The sequence below is a fragment of the Heptranchias perlo genome, chromosome 21, assembly GCF_035084215.1.
Source record: "Heptranchias perlo isolate sHepPer1 chromosome 21, sHepPer1.hap1, whole genome shotgun sequence".
NCBI classification, from domain to species: Eukaryota; Metazoa; Chordata; class Chondrichthyes; order Hexanchiformes; family Hexanchidae; genus Heptranchias; species Heptranchias perlo.
In genome coordinates this window covers 34,276,844-34,302,902 of record NC_090345.1, presented here as the reverse complement: position 1 = coordinate 34,302,902, position 26,059 = coordinate 34,276,844, and the positions used below count along the sequence as shown (strand labels likewise).

At 41.9% G+C, this 26,059-nt stretch overlaps 1 protein-coding gene across 1 annotated transcript in view; it reads right to left on the bottom strand.

Annotated features, from left to right (window-relative positions):
• The window catches only part of LOC137340118 (RNA/RNP complex-1-interacting phosphatase-like), a 47,880-nt gene extending 44,299 nt beyond the window's left edge, over nt 1-3,581 (bottom strand). The window contains exons 1-2 of the mRNA XM_068002445.1: nt 3,492-3,581; nt 3,232-3,285 (exon numbers count right to left, since the gene is read on the bottom strand). Of these exons, the coding sequence (XP_067858546.1) occupies nt 3,232-3,260 (29 nt within the window). The 5' untranslated portion in view covers nt 3,261-3,285; nt 3,492-3,581. The remainder of the gene's footprint in view (nt 1-3,231; nt 3,286-3,491) is intronic.
• Nucleotides 3,582-26,059: the final 22,478 nt, after the last annotated feature.

Below are 26,059 nucleotides of genomic sequence, written 5' to 3'. Positions count from 1 at the left end.
TTCTTAGTTACTTGGATTATCGCAATTTTTTCAACTCATTTCAACAAAAGGTGTCCATAGGCTACAATATCTATTAGTACTTAGCACTATAATTTTAAGGTCTTTTTACCTTGATAGAGGACTGCCAGTGACTGGGTTATTGCATAGTTATTGGCACTCCGGGATATAAATAACCTAATTTCTCTCAAACAATCAGCAATGGAAATCCATTTTTGCCATCACTTTCCCAGGACCTGGTGTATTTGACTAACATAAAAGGGACTGAAAAAATGTATCCAGTGAACAGCTGCCAGTTTTCTCTCAGTTCTTAAGCTTTGAAAGATTGATTAGCTCTCCACTACACAGCAGTCTGTTTCTATTTGGCTAACTTAGGCAGGCATAGGACAAAAAAACTGCCTACATGAACGCTGCACCAGGGCTTGAATTAAGCCATATTACAAATAAAGCTGACCAACCAACGGTAGCATATATTAACTTAATTGTTGTTCCTTCTGGGTGTTATAGTTTTTCAGATGATACCACAGGAACTCCACACTGAAAATGTCAAAATTAAAAGTTTGATTTAATCGTTTGGGGCCATTTTAATTTGGTTATTTGCAACACCAATGTGCAAAATTAAATCTTATCGTTTATGATGCTATCTTGCATATAGAAAATTTACGGCACAGAAGGAGGCTATCCGGCCCATCGTGTTTGCGCCAACCGAAAATGAGCCACCCAGCCTAATCCCACTTTCCAGCACCTGGTCCGTAGCCCTGTAGGAGACGGCACTTCAGGTGCACATCCAGGTACTTTTTAAATGAGTTGAGGGTTTCTGCCCTTTCAGGCAACGAGTTCCAGATCCCTATCACCCTCGGTGATTTTTTTTCCCCTCAGCTTCCCTCCAATCCTTCCACCAATCACTTTAAATCTATGTCCCCTGGTTATTGACCTCTCAAAAGGGAAATAGGTCCTTCCTATCCACTCTATCTAAGCCCCTCATAATTTTGTCCACTTCAATTAAATCACCCCTCAGCCTCCTCTGTTCCAAAGAAAACAACCCCAGCCTATCTAATCTTTCCTCATAGCTAAAATTCTCCAGTTCTGGCAACATCCTCCTAAATCTCCTCTGTAGTGCGATTACAGCCTTCCTGTAATGTGGTGACCAGAACCGAACACAGTACTCAAGCTGTGGCCTAACCAGTGTTTTATACAGTTCCAGCATAACATCCCTGCTCTTATATTCTATGCCTTGGCTAAAAAAGGAAAGTATTCCATATGCTTTCTTAACCACCTTATCTACCTGTCCTGCTACCTTCAGGGATTTGTGGATATGCACTCCAAGGTCCCTCACTTCCTCTAAACCTTTCAGTATCCTCCCATTTATTGTGTACTCCCTTACTTTGTTTGCCCTCCCCAAATGCATTACCTCACATTTCTCCGGATTGAATTCCATCTGCCACTTTTCTGCCCACCTGACCAGTCCAATGATATCTTCCTGCAGTCTACAGCTTTCCTCCTCACTATCAACCACACAGCCAATTTTTGTATCATCTGCAAACTTCTTAATCATGCCCCCTGCATTTAAGTCCAAATCATTTATGTCACAAAAAGCAAGGGACCTAGTACTAAGCCCTGCGGAACCCCACTGGAAACAGCCTTCCTGCCACAAAAACATCTGTCGACCATTACCCTTTGCTTCCTGCAACTGAGCCAATTTTGGATCCAACTTGCCACTCTCCCTTGGATCCCATGGGCTTGTACCTTTTTGACCAGTCTGCCATGTGGGACCTTGTCAAAAGCCTTGCTAAAATCCACAAATGCACAACCCTCATCAAAAAATTCAATCAAGTTAGCCAGACACGACATTCCTGTAACAAATCCATGCTGACTGTCCCTGATTACTCCGTGCCTTTCTAAGTGGTTTATCCTGTCCCTCAGAATCGATTCCAATAATTTGCCCACCACTGAGGTTAGACTGACTGGCCTATAATTATTCGGTCTATCCCTCGGTCCCTTTTTAAACAATGGTACGTTAGGAGTCCTACAATACTCCGGCATCACACCTATATCCAGTGAGGATTGGAAAATGGTCAGAGCCTCGACTATTTCCTCCCTTGCTTCTTGTAACAGCCTGGGATACATTTCATCTGGCCCTGGTGACCTATCTACTTTCAAAGATGCTAATCTGCTTAATACTTCCTTTCTCACTAAGTTTACCCCATCCAACATTTCACACTCAACTACAATGTCTGCATCGTCCCTCTCTTTTGTGAAGACAGATGCAAAGCATTCATTCCTTTTTGGTCTCTAATAGGCCCTACTTTTTCCTTAGTTATCCTCTTGCTCTTAAGGTATTTATAAAACATCTTTGGGGTTTCCTTGCCAATAGTTTTTCATGCCCTCTCTTTGCTTTCCTAATTTCCTTTTTAATTTCACCCCTGCACTTTTTATACTCCTCTAGGCTTTCTGTAGTATTGAGTTCTCGGTGTCTGACGTAAGCTTTCCTTTTCTACTTTACTCTGTATGCTCCTTGACATCTAGGGGGCTCTAGATTTGGCAGCCCCACCCTTTTTCTTTGTCAGAACATGTTTACTCTGCACCCCTTGAATCCCCCCACTGATCTAACATTGATTTACCTTAAAGTAGCTGTTTCCAGTCCACTTTTGCTAAATCACTTCTTAGCTTAGTAAAATTGGCCATTCCCCAATTAAGAACTTTAACTCCTGGTCTATCTTTGTTCTTTTCCATAACTATGCTAAAACTAACACTTATGATCACTACCACCAAAATGCTCTCCCACTGATGCTCCTTCCACCTGCCCAGCCTTATTTCCTAAAACTAAATCCAGAACTAGGACTATAATAAAGTTCGTATCTTGTGAATCAAAACATTTCCTACATAAATGCTATTTCCTGACACTTAAGATAGATTCATCGGAACATGTATTTCTAAAAGTGGTGCACTCTTCAGTGTGCACAACATGCAAACCACAAATACATACATACACACACTCACACGTATATATACCACCTTGTACGATTTATCCTCCAAAAACGTGAAACTCGCAAGCGTGATACTTACAATTTTGAAGGGATTGTTTACTTACCAATAGTTGTGCTTAAGCGCCGCTTAACATGGCGGCGGTCTCTCTCCTACTTACCCGTTGGTCGACATTTTAGGTCGGCATGGACTCACCTAATATTTAGTCCTGTAACTAAATCCGTCTAACGTCAGTCTGATCATACTTACCCATCAGGAACCGTATTCTTCTTCACCATGGCTTAAAGGAGCCGATGAAAGTCACTGCAGCAAATAGAAAAATCGCGCTGTTAAACGTTTTAACTTCGATTTTGTTCAGTCAACAGGCACCACAGACCAGGCCTCGATCCTTTCATACAAAAATCATCTCAGTGACTGCGCTTAACCTCCAAAGTTCAATGTAGAAGGTTTTTTTTAAAATGTACCAATTTAGTATATTTTAATTAGCGGAAAAATGAGACGAAACCTACCCCAGCGTTTTAATATAATTTCTGAAGTAATATACAACTATTCCTCCCGATCTATTCCCTACAACCAACACCCCACCGGAGAAATTTCCAGAACATGATAACGCGCACGCGCAATATGACGCTACAAAGTGAATGTTTGTGTTCTGTACAGCGCAGATGCAGTGAGTGGCGCCGAGTGGGTCCAAGTAGTTGATCGCATTGGTGGTATGTTTCGAAATCAAAATGAACGTCGGGCAATATGCGCATTTGTGTTTAAAATACCTACTTTGGTTTCTCCTCACATGCCAAATTACAAAACTGGCCTATGAACAATCCCCAAAAAGCTGGCAACTCAAAAACCAAAGTGTAACTGAAAAACAGCTTTGAACTAAGGCTTATGACCAAGACCATTGCTTCAAGGTAACTGGATAAGTTAAATTATATGGAACAGGCTTCCATATAATTAAACTTATTAACATATTGTTTCATTCAAATGAAAATTAAATAGATTTAGTTAAGTATATAATATTTTGGGAATACAGTATATGAGTAATTTGAGAAAGGACATATGGTAAGTATAGCCTGCATGGGAGGAACAAGTGACTTTAGACCTATGGCTCCCAAAACTTTTCATCACTGGGGGTTTCCTCGCCTTTTGTTACTATGTTGTAGACTAATTGTGATGTGGAGATGCCGGTGATGGACTGGGGTGGACAAATGTAAGGAATCTTACAACACCAGGTTATAGTCCAACAATTTTATTTTAAAATCACAAGCTTTCGGAGATTATCCCCTTCGTCAGGAGAATGAGTGAAAGGTTCTCAAATCGCATATCTTATATTAGGCTGGGACAGCATCACACCAATCAAAAGGTGTCGTTGTTGTTCAAACAGGCCAGTCACGGAGAACAGCACGTCCCAGTACACTGGATATACATTGTGTCAACTACACAGACAGAAAGAAAGAGACCCAAATGGCAGAGAAAGAGAATATTAAAACACATAACTTTTTTTTCCCTTTTTGCTGATGGGGTTACGACATCAGCCACCGATCTTCGGGTCAGCGTTCTCCAAGGCGGCCTTCGAGACACACGACAATGCAAAATCGTCGAGCAGAAGTTGATAGCCAAGTTCCGCACCCACGAGGACGGCCTCAACCGGGATCTTGGGTTCATGTCACGCTACACGTAACCCCACCAGCAAAAAGGGAAAAAAAAGTTATGTGTTTTAATATTCTCTCTCTCTCTGCCATTTGGGTCTCTTTCTGTCTGTGTAGTTGACACAATGTATATCCAGTGTACTGGGATGTGCTGTTCTCCGTGACTGGCCTGTTTGAACAACAACGACACATTTTGATTGGTGTGATGCTGCCCCAGCCTAATATAAGATATGCGATTTGAGAACCTTTCACTCATTCACCTGACGAAGGGGATAATCTCCGAAAGCTTGTGATTTTAAAATAAAATTGTTGGACTATAACCTGGTGTTGTAAGATTCCTTACATTTGTAGACTAATTGATAGAGATTGATTGTTATGATTAGTCAACAACTCCATTGTTGTACCATGCCACGTCCAGGATGGTAGAAAGCAAACTAGATCTTGGTCTTTATTCATGCAACAATTCCTATGTTCATAAATTCCCATTTATTACATTAGATTTCAAGGTTTTTAGTGTTCTGGGATCATGTTTTTCTCTGAAAAATGAAACCCGATGGCCTCATGTCATGCAAAAAGAAGCAGTTACATTGGGAGTGCAGTGGGACATAAGTTAAGCTGCAGCTATACAAAATAATACCATCGGTTGTATTACAGATGGACAAACAGAAAGTAGATGAATAATTTTTGCAGTAGTGGATTCAGAATTGTTTGAAGGGGAAAATATTGATACAAAATTCATGGGCAGGGGCTGAGGGATGGGAGAGGGAGAGATGTATGCCCCCCTCAGGAAATTTTGATTTGTCACACTTTTTGGGTGCAATTTCCAGCAGTTTGGAATGTACTGCAATTCAACATTCAAAGCCAGTAATAATTTATTCTGGAATATATGTTAAATATTAAAATAAAAGTAGTTGCTACGAGTTGCAGTTGAGACTTAATTTTTGCGCGGTTTCACTTTGTAGCGTCATCTTGCACATACGTATTACCAAAAGAAAGTAATACTCAAGCTCACCCAAATCATTGAGATGGTTAATCAGTAAATATAGCAGTATTTTGCCTTTACTTATGTTCCAAAGTCAGCTTGGCACAAAATTCAACATTTAGTCCTTGCAATGATTTGTAAATGCCAAATTGCAGAAAGTTATTTGTTTATTGTATCAGAAACTGAAAAAAACCTAACCAAGCCTGCAGATATTAATGCTTAGAATCATTCATAAAAGAGGACACAAGAATGCCTCACATTTTTCGTAGTGGAATCCATTAGTTCATTTCACCATTTCACTCTTCCAATTCAAATTTCTTTTTATGAGCAAAGCTTTTAGAAAAAAAAGCTGGTTACTATTACTGATGAGTATACTCTCTTCATGCATTGGTCTCTAATAGGCCCTATTCTTTCCTTAGTTATCCTCTTGCTCTAATGTATTTATAAAACATCTTTGGGTTTTCTTTGATTTTACCTGATGATAATATTTTTTCATGCCCTCTCTTTGCTTTCCTAATTTCCTTTTTAACTTCACCCCTGTACTTTCTATACTCCTCTAAGCTTTCCCTAGTATTGAGTTCCCGGTGTCTATCATTGGCTTTCGTTTTCTGCCTTATCTTACCCTGAATGCTTCTTGACATCCAGGGGGCTCTAGACTTGGCAGCCCCTCCCTTTTTCTTTGTGGGAACATGTTTACCCTGAACCCCTTGAATCACCCCTTTGAATGGCTCCCACTACTCTGACCCTGTTTTACCTTCAAGTAGCTCGATTCGGGCCAGGACCTACTCCGTTAATGGTAGGGCGTTGGGGAGAGTTATAGAACAAAGAGATCTAGGAGTACAGGTTCATAGCTCCTTGAAAGTGGAGTCACAGGTGGATAGGGTGGTGAAGAAGGCATTCAGCATGCTTGGTTTCATTGGTCAGAACATTGAATACAGGAGTTGGGATGTCTTGTTGAAGTTGTACAAGACATTAGTAAGGCCACACTTGGAATACTGTGTACAGTTCTGGTCACCCTATTATAGAAAGGATATTATTAAACTAGAAAGAGTGCAGAAAAGATTTACCAGGATGCTACCGGGACTTGATGGTTTGACTTATAGGGAGAGGTTGGATAGACTGAGACTTTTTTCCCTGGAGAGTAGGAGGTTTCGGGGTGATCTTATAGAAGTCTATAAAATAATGAGGGGCATAGATAAGGTAGATAGTCAAAATCTTTTCCCAAAGGTAGGGGAGTCTATAACGAGGGGGCATAGATTTAAGGTGAGAGGGGAGAGATACAAAAGGGTCCAGAGGGGCAATTTTTTCACTCAAAGGGTGGTGAGTGTCTGGAACGAGCTGCCAGAGGCAGTAGTAGAGGCGGGTACAATTTTGTCTTTTAAAAAGCATTTGGATAGTTACATGGGTAAGATGGGTATAGAGGGATATGGGCCAAGTGCAGGCAATTGGGACTAGCTTAGTGGTATAAACTGGGCGACATGGACATGTTGGGCCGAAGGGCCTGTTTCCATGTTGTAAACTTCTATGATTCTATTCTATTAAATCAAAAACATGCAGAAGTAATTTCATTAAGAAGGCACTGTTAGTGGTAAAAGTTGTTAGGCAATCCATTTTGCTATTTTGTGAACAAATATCAGCTAATTCTTTTTGAAAAAATATGACTGCATTGTTTGCATAATGGCACAAAATGGCATCCCTCTGTGATTTGGCATTCCCCATAAATTTGATATTCAGTCTTTCAGATCAGATGCTAAACCAAAGTCTTGTCTGCCCTCTCAGTTGGACTTAAAAGATCCCACAGCACTAATCGAAGATCAGGGGAGTTCTCCCAGTGTCCTAGCCAGCATTTATCCCTCAACCAACACTATTAAAAACAGATTTCCTGGTCATTATCTCATTGCTGTTTGTGGGACCTTGCTGCATGCAAATTGGCTGCCACTTTGCCTACAAATCAACAGTCTCTATGATTCAAAAATATTCATTGGCTGTCAAGTGCTTTGGGATGTCCCAAGAATGTGAAAATTGCAATATAAATAAGTTCTTTCTTAAAGTGTTTAATTTACATAATATGTAAATACTCCTTTACTCCTGATAGGATGATATCTAACCACTTCCTACAAAATCATGATGAAATAAAATACTGTGGCACCACAAAATCAAGGGGTAATTAGTGAAATATAATTTTCATTGGTTGCAAATGGCTAATAGGGGGGCATAGACCCAAGATTATCATGAGAAGATTGAAGTGAGAAGAATTTTTTTCACTTGGGATTATTAGAATGTGCAAGTGGCTACCAAGGCAGAGACTATAACATAATTTAAAAGGGAATTATGAAGATATTTGAAAAGGAAGAATATATCAGGATTTAAGTAAAGAGCAAGGCCAAATGAGATCAGAGTAGCTAGCTCCAGTTGAGGATTCAACACTGGCACAAATGCAGTTGGCCAAATCACCCCTTCTTGTGCTGTAATTTGTATAATTGTTTAATTCTAGAGCCAACAGCAAGAAAATATTCCAGCTAGAAAAGAGATGCCTTTTGGAAAATCAAATACACTTTTTCAGTCCGAATGTGATGACCAAGCCTGTCCTAATATCTCATATGTGGCTTGGTATCAAATTTTGTTTGATAATGCTCCTATGAAACGCCTTGGGACGTTTTATAACATTGAAGGCGCTATGTAAATGCAAGTTGTTGTTATAGCTTTGGGAGGAAAAACACTAGTTATTTTTTGCATGCAAAATATTTCAACAGATAGTCCAGGAGTGTGGGTCTTTTGTTTGCAACAAATCAGAAGTCTGTGACTATAAGTGAGAAAAATGAACCAATCAAAAAAAACACAAGAAATGGAACCAATCTGATCTCTCAAAATGGTTTTTCAAAAGCCTTTCACTGCCATTTTTCTTTCTCACAAACTCAAATTTCCAAGTGCTCTAAATGAGCTTTTTATCATAATAAAATCATGAAAGTTTACATATTTGATAATATGCTCAAACTTTCTTAAAATGTTTATGTCTTTGAATCTTTTCATTAACATCTTTGTTTTGAGGCCTCAGCCTCTCTTAAAAAGCTGGGGCTTGAGTTGAAAGCCTAGGATATTCACTTTCACCTAAACAGACTTAGTTACATTTCCTCTATAAAGAGAAGGTTAATGTTTTGGGAATAACCCTTTGTCAGAACTGAATTCTTACCTGCTATCTTTTTCCAGCATTTTCCGTCTTTATTTCAGTTTCTCATTTGCAATCTTTTCTTTTTAGTGGTTCCCACACTACCACAGTCTGAGCATGTGGAAAACTCCCAGAATGCATTAGAATTAGTCTGATGTGAATCTCCACAATGTAACTATGGACCTGAAACAATGTCCCTGACCATAACAGTACCTGGAGGTTCGCCACTGATCTTCTGCAGAATCCCAGTCTCTCTGTCTTGGCTGGTGGTGAGAAGGCCCTTCCTGTCAGATCCTTCATGCACGTCTGGCGTCTCAGTGCCACCACGCGCTGTCCCCGAGGAGGCTGTGGTGGGGATGAGACCGTCACCCATCTCCTTCTGGAATGTGCCTTTGCAAAGAACGTCTGGAGAGAGATGCAGTGGTATCTGTCCAGGTTCGTCCCCAGCAGCTCCGTAACACAGGACTCTGTGCTCTACGGACTGTTCCCAGGGACGCACAACGAGACAGACATCAGCTGCTACTGGGAGACCATCAACTCGGTGAAAGTCACCCACTGGTCTGCCTGAAACTTGCGGGTCTTCCAGTGCAAGGAGCTATCCTCAACCGAGTGTTGCAGGCTGGCTCATTCCAAGGTCCAGGACTACATGCTGAGGGACGCACTGAAGCTGGGTGCAGCCGCCAGAAAGGCTCTGTGAGGAAAGGTCACTGTTTAGAGCCCTCCTGCCATTGTATACCGAGGGGCTGGAATCAGGGAAAATCCCCTTGGGCAGAATGTAAAATAATAAATGAATGTAAATGAAATGCAATGTACCTGTAATGTATCTGTAATCTATAAACTGTATTAGTTGTAATGCAATGAAGCATGCTAGAGTGTCATAAACTGTGATCATCATGTACAATGTGTAACGGTATTGTTTGAATCATTTGAACTGTACTTTATCTTGAAAATTTCATAATCTGTATTGTCTATGTTTAAAATGTGATATGGCAACTGTACTGTATCGTTACAAATTTTATGAATAAAGTATATTTTTGAATTTTAAAAAATCACTATATTTCTCTCTCTGATGACTTCAGAAGGACTCCCTGAGATATACTTTCAAAATTGTTTAAAGATTGATCAGAATGAAAAAATTAAAAACGTATCTCTTAATCTCAAATAGAGCTGATGATCAAACATATACTTTAAAAGACCCAACCAATGTTTATATTTGAAGTGAAGTGGTGGAGAGGAAGAGCCATCATCAGTGAACATGTGAAGGCTGCCCTTGTGCTTGTGGATGATGTCACCAAGAGTCGGTATGTAGATGAGGAACAGGGTGGCCAAGGTTAATCCTTGGGGAACTCTAGAAATGATTGTCTAAGGGAGGCAAGAGAAGCCATCGATGTATATGTATGGGCTATGTTCGGATCGATAAAAATAGAACCATGTCCCAGTGATTTAGGCATTGGAGAAGAGGTGTTGGAGGGGGATGATGTGGTCAACAGTGGTGAACACTGAAGAGAAATCACGGAGGATGATGTACTATGTGAGTTTGGCTAGGGCCATTTCAATGCCTGTGCAGACTGAAGGGGTTTTAACAGACTGGATGGTGTAGCATTGAGCATTTCTGCCTTCCCCTGGGATGTTGTCCATGGTTTTTGTCTTCTTCAATCATTTTCTTCTCTACTGTATACTGTTACTTTACTTTCTATGTTCGCACATCTAAACTATTAATGGACAGCTGTAACACTGTTTACAGGATTTATTTCTATTCAACTAAGCTCAACATTTCTTAATCTTTCAACTTTTGTAGTCTCTGATTTTTGAAGTGCTGCTTCAAATTTTTATTACAATTTCTTTTCAACCTTATGTCCTTTCGAGAAAAATTCCTAATATTTTCCTGGAACATTCTGAATTTTCTTGGATGTCTCCTCTCTCTTTTCTAAGACAATTCCACTTATGGGATCAAGAAAATGTTGGGGAAAAGCCCAAACAGTAAAAGTGCAATGGTGCTATTTAATATTGCCCTAGTAGGATACTGGGAGTGTGACTATTGCCTCTGTAGTCTTGGCTAAGAAAACGCAAGTAAGGTAAAAGATGATATTGGGGGAATATTTTGTAATTGATAAGTATTCTATTGTCTGTTAATGTGGTAATCCAAACATCAATTAACTATTTTTCTGCCTGTTCTGTATATCCACTAATTGCTCAAGAATTGTCTCCACCATTGGTAAGTGATCTCACCCAATAGAGTAAGTAACTCTAGCCTTACTCTGTGTTGGACGGATACTACCTAATCTTAACCTTCGAGTGTTGTTTTCATCACTACAAAGTTAGTCCTGCAGTTCAAAAAAAGGGCGGGCTAATCCACGCGCTCACAGTTTGCAGCACGTGGCTGCGTGGAATGCACCGTTTGCCTGTTGCGCGAGCAGATCAATTAACGACCGATCGAACCCGGACCGTTAATCTAATTTCACTTTATTTTACAGGAGCTTGAAGTGAGGTGGCTTTATGGTAACGCATTCTTTTTGGAGTACGGTACTTTATTTTGAGCTGTTGATCTTTTCCCTGAGTCTTTGGTAGTTAATTCCATTTTGTATTAGTCAATGTGGACCCGGCTACTCGGTTCCTTTTCTGTTGCTGAACAACCAACAGTGTCTGAGTTAAACGTTTCCTATTTTTTTTGTAGGCGAGATCGCTATCCCCCGCGGGGAGTTTAACTCACTATTTAAATAACCTAAACTGGTGGGTCGAGCATTCCACTGGGAATTCCTCTTCTCATGAGCTGGAGAATGAGCAGGAATTCCACAGGAATATGCAGAGACGGATCTGCTTGCTACTGTGGCAGCTTGCTCAGACCATACTCAAGGAGGCTAGAGGAGAACCCCATGCCACCACCACAATTATTTAAGTATGTCCAAGAAGTTCTGCCTCTGCCACCTATCAACAACACAACAACTTGCATTTATATAGCGCCTTTAATTTAGTAAAACATCCCAAGGCACATCTTAGGAGCGATTATCAAACAAAATTTTACACCGAGCCACATGAGATATTAGGATAAGCAACCGAAAGCTTGATCAAAGATTTTGGTCTTAAGGAGCATCTTAAGTAGGAGAAGTGAAGAGGTTTAGGGAGGAAATTCTAGAGCTTAGGGCCGTGATAGCTGAAGGCATAGCTGCCATTGGTGGAGCGATGAAAATCAGGGATGCACAAGAGGCAAGAATTGGAGTAGTGTAGAGATCTTGGAGGGTTGTGGGGCTGGAGGAGGCTATAGAGATAGGGAGTGGTGCAGCCATGGAGGGATTTGAAAACGTGGATGAGAATTTTAAAATTGAGGCCTTCCAGGACTAGGAGCCGATGTAGGTCAGCAAGCACAGGGGTGGTGGGTGAACAGGACTTGGTGCGAGTTAGGATATGAGCAGCAGAGTTTTGAATGATCTCAAGTTTATGGAGGATGGGAGGCCCATCAGGACAGCATAATATTAGTCGACTCTCGAGGTAATAAAGGCATAGATGAGGGTTGCAGCAGATGAGCTGAGGCAGGGGTGGAGATGGACGATATTAAGGAGTGGAAGTAGGTGGTCTTGGCGATGGAGCGGATATGTGGTTGGAAGTTCACCTCTGGGTCAAATAGCACGCCAAGTTTGTGAAATTTTTGCTCAGCTGGATGTCGGACAAACAGAGTGACAAATGAGAGACAGTGGAGGTGTCGAGAGAGGTGGTGGTGAGATAGAGTTGGGTACATGTGGAATCTGAAGCATTTTTGGATGATATTGCTGAGGGGCAGCATGTAGATGAGAAATAGGAGGGGGCCAAGGATAGATCCTTGGGGGATTCCAGAAGCAACGGTGCGAGAGTGGGAAGAAAAACCATTGCAGGTGATTCTCTGGCTATGACTGGATAGATAAGAATGGAACTAGATGAGTGCAGTCCCACTCAGCTGAACTTTGTCTGAAACATCTGTTTTGACTGAAGCAATTAGGAAAAAAAATTCTCACATGTATTACTAAAAGGATTATGCAAGCTTTTTAACAGTTTCAGGCAGGGAAATCTTTTGCTTTGCACACTTCTGCCATGGAGCCCTTAACATGGGGTTCATTATGGGCAGTCCCGTATATGTCCTTATAATGGAGAAAGAGGAAATGGCAGAAGCACACAGGATAAGGCCACATCAAATAAGATGATCAACTAGGAATTACCCTTCCATCAGAGTCTACAGGCCATGCTAATATCTTGATGATGTCTCAGAGGAGGTCTGTTCAAAGTGGTAAATGGTTCATTAAGCAATTATGGAATGAACTCTGACTTCCATATCTATTTAAACACAAAACGAAACATGGCCATTGTTTCAGGATTACTGAGTCTTGGGAGGACTCTTTAAGTTGTGTTGCCACTGCACGTGTATGGACAGCCTGGTCTTTTATCTTGCTACCAACACGAGCAGGCATCTGAGAGGGCTATCTGAAAAGTAACATGAGCTGTTATCAGCATAGAAGACCGCATCACGAAGGTGGATTTTACGTCCACCACCACCGCATGGACTGGGCCCTGCATTTGAGTGCCCAATGAGGGCACACCTGATGGAATCGGTTTAAAATCTACAGACCCTGAAAGATGATGCTCCGAGTCCCTCGAAGCCGGTGGCCAATGTTCTCTCTAGATCATCCCCAAAGTCTGAAGGCAAGTGGTTAAAGCATCCATGTTGGAGCCTCTAACTGATCTGTAGGCTTCTCTATTGGGGAACCAGATGCAGATAGTCCTGGTGCCACCACTTAGTCCAAGTACATACGAACGTACAATTTGGGAAATTCCTCTCTGACCTCCTGAGGCGATTACTCTGGCTCTGATAATGCTATGCAGTACCTACCTTTGGTACTAGGTAATCTCTGCTCCATCTAGAAACTGGTCCAACTCTTGCCTGAAGGAATTCAGTGAATCGGCATCCATGCACAAGCTGTCAGCCTATTCCAGAGGTCCACTATTCTCTGGGAAAAGAACTACCTCCCGATATCTAACCTAGATCTGGCCTTATACAACTTAAAATTGTACCTCCTGGTCCTGCCTAAGTAGCGCTATATTGTGCCAAATCTTCCTTGGATATGGACACTGAGTGGCATAGGACTCTGTCATGACCCCTGCCATCTCTCAAGTTGTCTGAGATTGTCCTCAGTGCCCTCATGCAAGTGCCATGCTTATGCAGCATCCTTTTTAGAGCAGAAACCCGGCGATCTGAGTCTGCAGCTCTGGAGCCACGGGCTGACTTCCATGAAGCCTCTGCTTCTCACGGTCGGATCCCACTTTCACCTCTAACTCATTGGGGCACTCTTGTGTTGTCTCACCCAGTGAAAAACCGTCATTGGAAGTATCTACATTCCCCACCCCTCCCATCGGGTGGATTTCTGTAGGCCAGTGAGTGAGAAAGATTCAATGATGGTATGGGTGATAATGCAGCTGGTTAGGCAGAGGTTGAAGGTTGTTCACCTCCTCCTTCTCAATGGCGTCTCGCTTTGGGTTATCTAGAGGAAAGGAAGATATGTTGTGATGTTATGCAGCTACCATAACAGTTCACCTGTACCTTTTGAAGGTGTTTGATCAGATTTTTTGCTGCTGTGTTTGTGCTACTAAACAATTATACAGGCAAATTGCAAATGGTCCTGACACACAGACTACAGCGGTTCAAGAAGCCAGCTCACCACCACCACCTTCTCAAGGGCAATTAGGGATGGGCAATAAATGCTGGCCTTGCCAGCAACACCCACATCCCATGAACGAATAAAAAAAAACCTGCAGCTGCTATTGGCCTTCCTATATCTTTTTCCCCAACAGGTTTGGCCTCATGACTCCCCAGGATTGCCAGGGCTACTTCCTTATGAGGTGTTAGAGGTCTACTGTTCAGGGACCTCTACCCTTGGCCTGAGACTCCTGGTGATTATGAACCACCTTATCCTGTGAGAGAGAAGATAGGAGTGTTGCAGTGAAGGCTGGGCAGCCTTTTTTTTTACAACCATTTCAACAGGTTATTTGAGGGACAAATATCAAGAAACGACAGGTGAGTTAAGTTCGGGAGGCTTGCTAATGGAAGGTGCAGTTGAGGTCAGATGCATTTGTAGATAGCAGGAGGGCCTGGATTGGAGAAGGGATTAGAGGTTCAGAGTACAGTCCGAGAGCATTGTGAGGGTAATAAAAGAAGGAATACGCACATATAAAGAGACTGCAAGGAGGAGCCAGTGGGAGTGGGTAGCTTATTTGGGCCTCTGGTGAGGTAGTTCAACTTCTGACAGTGTAAAGAAGGCTGGGGATCGAGAAGGGACACTCACTACCATTGCAACTTCTCTTTGCAAAGTGCAGATAATATTTCCTGCCCCTGACTCCAACAACCTGTCTGTCCTGCGTATCTTTGCTAGGAAGACATCCAGGTCAAACTCCCTGGCTTTGGTTCTGGTTGCCATCACTGTCTTCCAGATTTCTTGCTTCCTCTTTTATGCAGTGGCAGGTTTGATATCCCGCTTCTGCACAGATCTCTGTTTCTCCCATCTCTATTTCCGGTCCCCACCCAACCCTTCCGCCCCCTGTGACAGCCATTCAGGGTCCCTTTTTGGGCTGAACTCCTGTCCCGTCACTACTTTCCAGAAATCCTCCTCCTCCATTCCCCCCTCATCCTCCTCCTCCTCCTCCTCCTCCAGTGTATCTGAGGCGTTGGCAGATGTGCACAGGTTACCCGATTCTCCCTATTCTAATAACCTGACCCCATGATTTGGGATGGGCTTAGGAATAGGGTATTGTGGCGGAAGTCCTGCTCCACGTCTGTTCCAACAGAACATTGGATTTTCTGTCTGTAGTAGCTCACATAAAGTGGTCTGACTGTGTAATATTTTTGGTTGTCTGAAGTGATAGGAGAACAGGGTGGGCACCCCCGTGTATTCTATGTAAGCAGTTAACCATGATTGGTGTGAATTGCTTTAACTGAATGTGGCAGAGAATAATAGTGCAGGTTTCATTTTGTAAGAAACTCAGTCTGCTTATGAAAACTGTTGTCAAGTCACTTACACAGGGAAAAGATGTTGGGAGAAGAGAGCCTAAACTGTAACCAATCCATCTGACTGACTGCATTTTCACCCTCAAATTTCTACTCAAACTGATTACCTTTACCAACGATGGGGAAATAACCCAGAAAACTTAACTTTAGATCACTTTTCCATCAGTTTCTGAGGAAGATGTCTCATGTTAACTCCCACATGTAAATCATCACTGGCACATATCATGCTACTTTATTGTGGTTTCTTTGCATTATTTACAGGGTATGCCATAAATACAAATTGGGGAGGGCAAGATTAGTGATACAACAGTTTTCTGAGGTTTCTATAAATCTATCTTCAGTGTTTTAGGGCTTCAATTGCAACACAGTATCCTAGTTATAAACTGTTGGAGGAGCAGTCGTGGAAATCTTTCCCTAATTTTGAATGTATACAGGCCGTACCTCTTAATTTGAAGTTATTTAATTCAGATGATCTTAATTGAAATTAAATTGCGCAAAAAATACTTTCTATTGAAAATTCATTGCTTAATTAGAACCTCTTAATTTGAATTATTGGTTAAATCAAATTCTCATCCAAAGCAGGCCCTTTCAAGTGAAGTTGCTTAATTCAAATTCAACCTATTTCAAGCAGGCTAGAACAACTAACTTTCTTGGGCTAGCCAACTGTGCCTTGCTGGAAAAGGTTGCTGAAGAATTTGGAAATGACCTGTTTTGCTGCTTCAAAAAGTGTTACGTGTCAACTCTAAGTCCAGACATGGGGAGAGGAGCAATGTTCCCTTGGGAAGCATTCCTGATTTTTTTTTCTTTTTGTAGCCCAAGGTCATCTTTAATATTAATGAAACTGGCCTTTTTTTACAGACGGTGTCCACACAGAACTTTAGCTATCATCAACAAGAAAATACTCAGGTGAGAAAAAAAACTAATCAATGAATTGCCATCATGGTTTGACTTGCATGACTGGAAAAGAAAGAAAGCTGTTGGTGATTGGGAATTCCAGAAAATCTCAATATTTTTGTGGTTTTGTTACTCTGCCTATAACCTACTGAAACAGCAAGAATGCACGGATAACTCCTTTTTGAGGAGCGGCAGCATCACTTCAACCAAAACCTGGTATTGCAAAGAAGAAAAGTTGTCTCAATAATTGACATTTGTGATATTCACATCAAGAATCCATTGCCAATTGCTTTTGGCAATGTAAATTCATCCCATCAACAGAGGAAACAACTGCACATTACACAGTTGAGGATGCCACCCACCTAGGCACTGATGGCTGACTCTGAAGCAGTGAACCTGTTTGAGGGCATGAGTTTTCTGACATGACTGCCAGAAGACATGAGGATTGAATCCATCATGCCTATTGATAAGGACGTCCTAATGTCTGGATTGCTGACTTCAACAGAAATTGTGATGCTGTGCAGGAGGAGGAAGCTGCTGGTGGGAGTGAGGAAAAGACCCGAGAAACTGGATTCAGCAACCAGATGGAAGAGGAGGACCCAGTCCCCATGATGGCCATGGTGTCTAATTCTGTGCGGTTGTAACTAATAATTCGGCCAGATGTCCCAATGGAACTTTTTTCTGTACTAAGTACTTTGTGCATGAATGTGCTGTTGGCAGGAAGCAAAACAATTTTTTCTTGTGAAATGATTAAACTTTGCATTGCCTAGCTTGTACAGTGTTCAGGTTTGGATCATGTGAATTTTAATAGTCATTTTTGATATTATGGCTTTTTAAAAAAAAAGTTCCTGTAGTGTTTTGCTGTGTTTTATTAAAATTGTTTAATTCAAGCTACTGGACAATTTGATTTTTTTTTCCAGCAAGAAACATTTTGAGTTAATATTTTTTTTATTCGTTCATGGGATGTGAGCGTCACTGGCGAGGCCGGCATTTATTGCCCATCCCTAATTGCCCTTGAGAAGGTGGTGGTGAGCCGCCTTCTTGAACTGCTGCAGTTCATGTGGTCTAAATAGAAACAAGTATTTTGAGTTTTTAATTGAATTATAATTTATTCAATTATTTTGCTCTAGGGTTCACTTGAAAATATCACCATATGATGCTCGGTTCAAGGACTATAGGCCAAGCTCAACAATATGGCACTGTAAGTATGATTATTTACATTTGCAAGTCCAATTTAGCTCACACTGAAATCTGCCTCTACATACTGAAATGCTTTAGAAATGGTGAGTGCTGAGCATTCACATAAGGCTTTATGCAATATTGATGTGAAATACCTAGGATTGCTTGAAAGACTGGGGCCTAGAAATTGGGCTGCATAGCACATGTTTTGCAGATGCTATGCAGCCAACTAAGGCCAAATGACGGGCAGGAAATGCATGCACACTTCCAACTGGAAGTGCTCTGCCTGCCATATTGGTAGACGAGGAAGTGCTTGCGTCAGGATCGCACATTAGCAGCATTTAAAGTAAAAAATAATTTATGCAGGTGAGGGTCCTATTTTGGACTGGCTTAGCACAATGCGACATTAATCAGCGTGAAGGCCCCCTCTCCAGCGCCATTTAAGCGGATTATTGCAGTACTTACAGGTTAGTTGCTAGTTTACTGCTTCTGGCTACTGTTTGACTTATGGATGTTTTTTGCTGAGTTTTAGCACTCTTGAAAGTTCAGTTATGTGCACAGAGAGCGGTCTTGCTGCTTTTGCACTATTGCTGCTCTTAACCTCACAAATTGTCTGGCTGTAGACATGAGTAGTCTGGTAGGGCTGCCTGTGGGAATAGTGCACGATTGGGAGTGGCAAGGAAGACACCACAGAGCAGGAGGAACAGCCAGAAGAGGGAGGAAAAGTAGGGCACTTCACAGGAGGCCATACCCAGGGAGGTCTTCATCGACATCACTGCCAGGGTATCAACCGAGCTGAGTCTTCAAGCGTCAGCTTAGAACTTTCCTCAAACTGTACAAAGTCTGCATCTGTCCAATCCTCGGACATGGCCATCCATCCTGTTGCGCAGCAAGTCAGCCCTAGATTAAGAGGCTACAAACAATCCAGAACCAAGCAATAAAGACAGCATATTGCCTGCCATGCTTTATCTGCTCAACCAATCTATGGATTCCAAACAATGGAAGAAAAGCTTCTGAGATGTAAACAGTAAACGGGTAGTAAGAGGAGGGGTGGGGATGATTAGGGACCAAAAAGGAGATCTGCTCATGGAGGCCAAGGGCATAGGTCTCAGTAAGGGAAGATGTAGTTGAGATACTGGATGGGCTAAAAATTGATAAAGAGGAGGTACTGGAAAGGCTAGCTGTACTTAAAGTAGATAAATCTCCCAGTCCGGATGGGATGCATCCTAGGTTGCTGAGGGAAGTAAGGGTAGAAGTTGCGGAGGTACTGGCCATAATCTTCCAAACATCCTTAGATATGGGGGTGGTGCCAGAGGACTGGAGAATTGCGAATGCTACACCCTTGTTCAAAAAAGGGTGTAAGGATAAACCCAGCAACTATAGGCCTTGGTGGTGGGGAAACTTTTAGAAACGATAATCCGTGACAGAATTAGCAGTCACTTGGACAAGTGTGGATTGACTTAGCGAAAGCCAGCATGGATTTGTTAAAGGCAAATTGTGTTTAACTAACTTGATAGAGTTTTTTGATGAGGTAACAGAGAGGGACAATGCAGTTGATGTGGTGTATATGTACTTTCAAAAGGCGTTCGATAAGGTGCTGCATAATAGGCTTGTCATCAAGATTGAAGCCCATGGAATAAAAGGGCAGTAGCAGCATGGATACAGAATTGGCTAAGTAACAGGAAACAGAGTAGCGGTGAACGGTTGTTTTTTGGACTGGAGGGAGGTTACGTTGGTGTTCCCTATGGGTCGGTACTAGGACCACTGCTTTTCTTGATATATATTAATGACTTGGACTTGGGTCTACAGGGCACAATTTCCAAATTTGCAGATGACATAAAACTTGGAAGTGTAGTGAACAGTGAGGAGGTAGACTTGAAGAGGATATAGACAGGCTGGTGGCATGGGCAGACACGTGGCAGATGAAATTTAATGCAGAAAAATGCGAGGTGATTCACTTCGGTAGGAAGAATGAGAGGCAATATAAACTAAAGGGCACAATTCTAAAAGGGGTACAGGAACACAGATACCTGGCGATATATGTACACAAATCGTTGAAGATGACAGGGCAGGTTGAGAAAGCGGTTAAAAAAGCATAAGGGATCCTGGGCTTTTCAATTGGGGCATAGAGTGCAAAAGCAAGGAAGTCATGATGAACCTTTATAAAACTCTGGTTTGGCCACAACTGGTGTATTGTGCCCAGTTCTGGTCACCCCACTTTAGGAAAGATGTGAAGGCCTTGGAGAGGGTGCAGAAGACATTTACTAGACTGATTCTAGGGATAATGGACTTCAGTTACATGGATAGATTGGAGAAGCTGGGGTTGTTCTCCTTGGAGCAGAGAAGGTTGAAAGGAGATTTGATAGAGGTATTCAAAATCGTGAAGGGTCTGGACAAAGTAGATAGAAAGAAACTGTTCGCATTGGCGGAAGGGTCAAGAACCAGAGGGCATAGATTTAAGGTGATTGGCAAAAGAACCAAAGGTAATACGAGGAAAAACCTTTTTACATAGCGAGTGGTTAGGATCTGGAATGCACTGCCAGAGGTGGTGGTGGAGGCAGATTCAATCATGGCTTTGAAAAGGGAACTGGATAAGTAGTTGAAAGGAAAAAAATTGCTGGGCTACGGATATAGGCGGGGGAGAGGGAATAGCTAGATTGCTCTTGCATAGAGCTGGCACGGACTCGATGGGCAGATTGGCCTCCTTCCGTGCTGTAAACGTTCTATGATTCATTGAGATTCCAGTGGGAGGTACCTGCACAAGGCAAGGACTAATCAATCATTTTGAAGATGGACCGAACCCACTCCAGTGCATTTTGCAATACTACACTGTCTGTGGGCCTGCAATAGATGGCAGACTAGGCAATAGTCACTCACTGAGAGTATTTTATCACAAGCATCAAGTAAGTGACATTGAAGTTTTCACACCAGTCATAATTGACTGTGACAAATTGATGCATATCTCATCTCATATAAAAAGGATGTCAAAAGCATAATAAACCTGGGCCATCCTTAGCAAGCTCTTAATATTACAAGCTCCTAGTTTTCAAGTCTTTTGAGACCACTGGGGAAGTTTGGAGGAATGAATCAGAAGACGGGCAAGGAGGGGAGTATACTCTTTCTGTATGGGTGTCTCCTTTTTTTGTGTGTGGGAGACCTCAATTTTGTTGTGCATGGGGATGTTAAAAGTTTATAGTTTTGCTTTAGATATTCTCTCGACTACAGTGGTGCTAGTCTGATCACCAGTCTGAGCATCTTAGTACCTAATAATCTAACTATATGATAACGTAACCCAGAGGTATAACAATAGTATCCTCTTGTGATCTGAATCAGATATTTGTTTCTTTTGTAAGTATTCTCACATGCCTCTCCAAACTCTTTGAAGACAGACTGAGAAAATAGCTGGTAAGATGAGGCCAGATACAAATCATTGAACTGCATTATTTCACAGCTAGTGAACATACAGAGCAACAGATACCATTGGACTCACTGAATTCAATTAGTAAAACTTTTCTTTGTGTAATAATACAAAAATCATGGAACAAGCTATGCTTACCCATATCAGTGAGTCATCATGCTAGACTTAAACAAAGTAACTCCTAACTATTCTCCTGCATTCTCCTTATTGGCCTGTCCAAAACATGCCCTCCTAACTTTCTATTTGAAGATCTGACTGAATCCTTGTCTCCCTATTTTTATAACCGTATTTTCACAGGTAGAAAGGAAAGCCTGCCAGACCACTGTGGCCGAGTACCTGGGAACAGATTCTGAGGTTTCCAACACAGTGGATGTAGTGTGTTCATTGCTTCCTGAGACAATCTAATATTCCTGGTTATTTACAATCTATGTGGAAACAACATCAAAGCATAGATTATTAGCATTTTAACCACTATTGTCACATTGCTTTTTTAAAAAACCTGTGTGAAGACACATTTCTTTTATGTGAAAAAAAACATTTAAAACTAAATCTTTTTCCAAATCATTTCTCTGGAAAAATGGTCTAAAAATATCCCAAAATCCAAAGGAGGGCGGGGGGGGGGGGGCAGGGAGGTGGTTTTGCATATGGACAGTTTGGACTTTTTAATATACATTTCCCACTGAAAACCAGCTGATTGTGGGCAGTGCAGGGATTCATCGTGCTGGATCCCACCCACTTCAGTGCTTGCCTGATACTTTTTCAGCGATGGAATGCTAACATTCCAAAGGAATGTTAGCATTCCATCGCTGAAAAAGTATCAGGCAAGGAAGGAGAAAATCTCCGAAAGCTTGTGAATTTAAAATAAAATTGCTGGACTATAACTTGGTGTTGTAAAATTGTTTACAATTCCAAAGGACTTTATAATAGATTGCCATGTTTAATTGAGTCAGAAATGACATGGAAACGGAGATGGATGATATCACCATAATTTCTGTCTCATCGGCATTATTTGGCAATTGTACCTGTGTAAAATGGGCGCCCAGGATTGTTAAGTGCTGGAGAAAAACTGCAGTAAAATTAAAGAACCTTGATTAGAAATTTTAAAGTTTTGCAGTTCCTTATTTCTCCACTGATTTCTGTCAATTAGTTTACTATCTCTGCTGTTTGCTGTGGGGCTGCCATTTCTCCTCCCACCTCCTCATTTTTCAGATGGAGTGGATTCCCATTGGGAATTCCCCTCTAACTTTGCTGCCCGAAACAAGAGGAGTAATTGAGTGAGGCTGGACTGGTGAGGCTGCATCACAGATGCAAGGTACCCATCCACCAGTACCTCCACATTAGAAGATGCAGACAGAAGCAATCTTACCTATTTTTGCTGAGGAGCAGGAGCAATACCATGAAGAGGATGCAAAGGACAATCTAATAGAAACAGGAAATGCTGGAAACACTCTGCAGGTCAGACAGCCTCTGTGGAGAGAGAAACGTAGGGTTAACATTTCAGGTCATTGGCTGTTCGTCAGGACACTCCTTTGCTAGCTACAACACGTTCGTGCTACACTGAAATAGGAGACCTTTTGACTACCATATGTAGCCACTGCCCAAGCAATCCTATGTATATCTTTCTCCCACCTATAACATGCCATTATCTATGGAATCTTGCCATGCCCCACAAATCTCACAACTTCCATTCATTTCTTGGGATTAAGGCAACTTTTAAACGTACAAAGAACAATGGCAGCATGCACAACAAATTTAGTGCGATTGAAATTTTAATGTAATACCTTTTTTGTATGAGTGCTGACTATTTCTTTTCACCATGCTTCTCCTCTGTGCCGGTTCATGATGTTTGACTCCTTGCACCTAATCTTGTGATTCTCCTAAATGTTATGAGTATCAGGAGTGCTTGAGGTGGCTGGCTGTTGCATTCCTATCAGAACGTCTTGGGACTGAGGTGGCTCTCATCTCATGTTAGCAAAGTCCTTAGAAAGAAACACTGTGCCTTTTGTGCAGCTGCACGGACAACCTCTCCCTTTTGAGTGGTGTGCAGGCATTAGTGCAAGCTGGTTAGAGGGCCGGCATGTGCTGTGCTCCTGAGAGAGAACAACGTTATGCATGCCCGTTCCTGTCATGGCACTAGTACTGGGCACTGCCTCTACATGGCTATTGATCTGTGAGAAAGCACACTAATGGTACTGATGAGATCAATGAAGCTCTGAGATACTTGTCCGTATCCCAGCCACAATTGCTTGGAGGTTGGATGAAATCGCTCCCTCAAATCTGGCACTCTAGGACTGTGTGGCGGCACTCTAGGACTCTGTGGCAGCAGTCTGAACATTCAAGAAAGAAGGGCCTCTGTCACTATCTCTGCAGCTGGCACACATTTCAGGTTGGACTGTAGTATTATGATTTAGCCATTTGTCAAGAGTGTTACACACATGAGTGATGGACTTGTTTATTTGACCAGCATACTATCTGAATGTACTCTAGTGTCTGCACATATGCTTGATACGCTGCAACCATCCTTTTAAAAGCAAGCCCATGAGCTCAGAATCTCTAGGCTCTTCAACTCCAAAACTCTCGATTCAGGAATTGGCCCCTTGGATTGCAAAACTGCCAATGCCACTCCATTATTGAAGAAGGGTAGGAGAGATAAATGAGGAAATTGTAGGCCTATTAGTATAACATCAGTTGTGGGGAAGTTACTAGAATATGAGCTGATCAGAGAGAGCCAGCATGGTTTTGTATATGTAAGTCATGTCTAACAAAATAGTTGAATTTTTTGAGGAGGTAATTAACGTGGTAGATAAGGGAGTGTCTATGGATGTTATTTATATTGACTTTCAGAAGGCATTCGACAAGGTTCCACATAAGAGACTGTTAACAAAAACGACCACGTGGAATTGGAGGCAACCTATTGGCTTGGATAGGAAATTAGTTAAGAGGTAAGAGACAGAGAGTAGGGATAATGAGTATGTACTCATTGGTAGGATGTGACTAGTGGTGTCCCCCACAGATCTGTACTGGGGCCACAGCTTTTCACTATATTTATAAATGACTTGAATGAAGGAATAAAGCACTGTATATCTAAGTTTGCTGACGACACTAAGTTAGGTGGCACAATAAATAGTGTAGATAGGAGTAGAAAGTCGCAAAGGGACGTCGATAGATTAAGTGAGTGGGCAAAACTGTAGCAGATGGAGTTCAATGTGGGAAAGTGTGAGGTCATCCACTTTGGACCTAAGAGTATTTTCTAAATGGTGAGAAGCTAGGAACTCAGGATGAGCAGAGAGATTTAGGGGCCCAAGTACAGAAATCACTAAAAGCTAGTGAACAGGTACAAAAAATAATTAAATAGGTGAATGGAATGTTGGCCTTTATCTCAAGAGGGCTGGAAGTTATGTTACAGCTGTACAGAGCTCTGGTTAGACCCCATCTGGAGTACTGCATTCAGTTCTGGGCACTGTACCTCAGAAAGGATATACTGGCCTTGGAGAGGGTCAGTGAAGATTCACCAGAATCATACCAGGGCTAAAAGGATTACATTATGAGGACAGGTTGCATAGACTAGGCTTGTAATGCCTTGAATGTGGAAGATTAAGGGGTGATCTAATTGAGGTGTTTAAGATGATTAAAGGATTTGATAGGGTAGATGGAGAGAAACTATTTTCTCTGGTGGGAGAGTCCAGAACAGGGCGCATAACCTTAAAATTAGAACTTGGCCGTTCAGGGTGAGAATCCCTACATGGTCAGTTTTCGGTAAAATATTAAAATGCCTATGTGGCAAAGAAGCAGAATGCAAAATGGTTAGAAAGGGTTAATTAGTTAGTAACTGAGATTGATACAAGTGGCCTGGCCCTCCTGCTGGGCCATATGTTTGCTTAGTCAGCAGGCCTGCATTGTCTTATCAATGATAGGTCTTTGATGTGAGTCAAGGACTGGTCTGAATGTCTCCATGTTTATGGCAGATCAATATAGGGAACGAGCTTAGCCAAAGTTGAAAGACATTCCAGGTTGGGAGATAAGGAACAGAAGGAACAGGGAAGAACATTCCAAGTTGGAAGGTGAGGAAGTATCCCCTTTGATGTCTAACAGCAACATGATCAGCACATGGACGATTTATGATTGGCCGGAAATAATGTAACCTCGCATGGCAACCTGTGCCCGGCTTATGATTGGTGTTGACCCTCGTTAAGTATGTTCCAGCCCTATTGATTGTATAAAAACGTGTGGATTTCTGTATGTTTCTTGTTCTTGCTCTGCCAGCATAGAGGGACTCTATCAGGAGTCCAAATCAATGCTGCAGACTAAGAACCCTGCTATTAAAGATGTGTTGGACTTTAAAATGTATTCGACTTCAGTTATTACTGAACCAGACTGAGGGGAAAGAATCCGGATCGTCAAGGGGTGATGTCAGAAAGCACCTTCACATAAAGGATAATGGAAATCTGGAATTCTCTTCCCCCCCCCCCCCCCCCGCCCCCAAAAAAAGCTGTTGCGGCTAGATCAATTGAAAATGTCAAAACTGAGATTGATAGATTTTTGTTAGGCAGGGATGTTAAGGGTTATGGAACAAAGGCGGGTAGTTGGAGTTAAGGTACAGATTAGCCATTATCTAACTGAATGGCAGTACAGGCTCGAGAGGCTGACTGGCCTACTCCTGTTTCTATGTTTAAAGGGGTGACATCACCTGATCTTGTGGTCACCAATGCCTTGCTCTTCATCTTTCACCCCCAGCTACTTATGCTGTGTTTGACCATGCACTCACCTC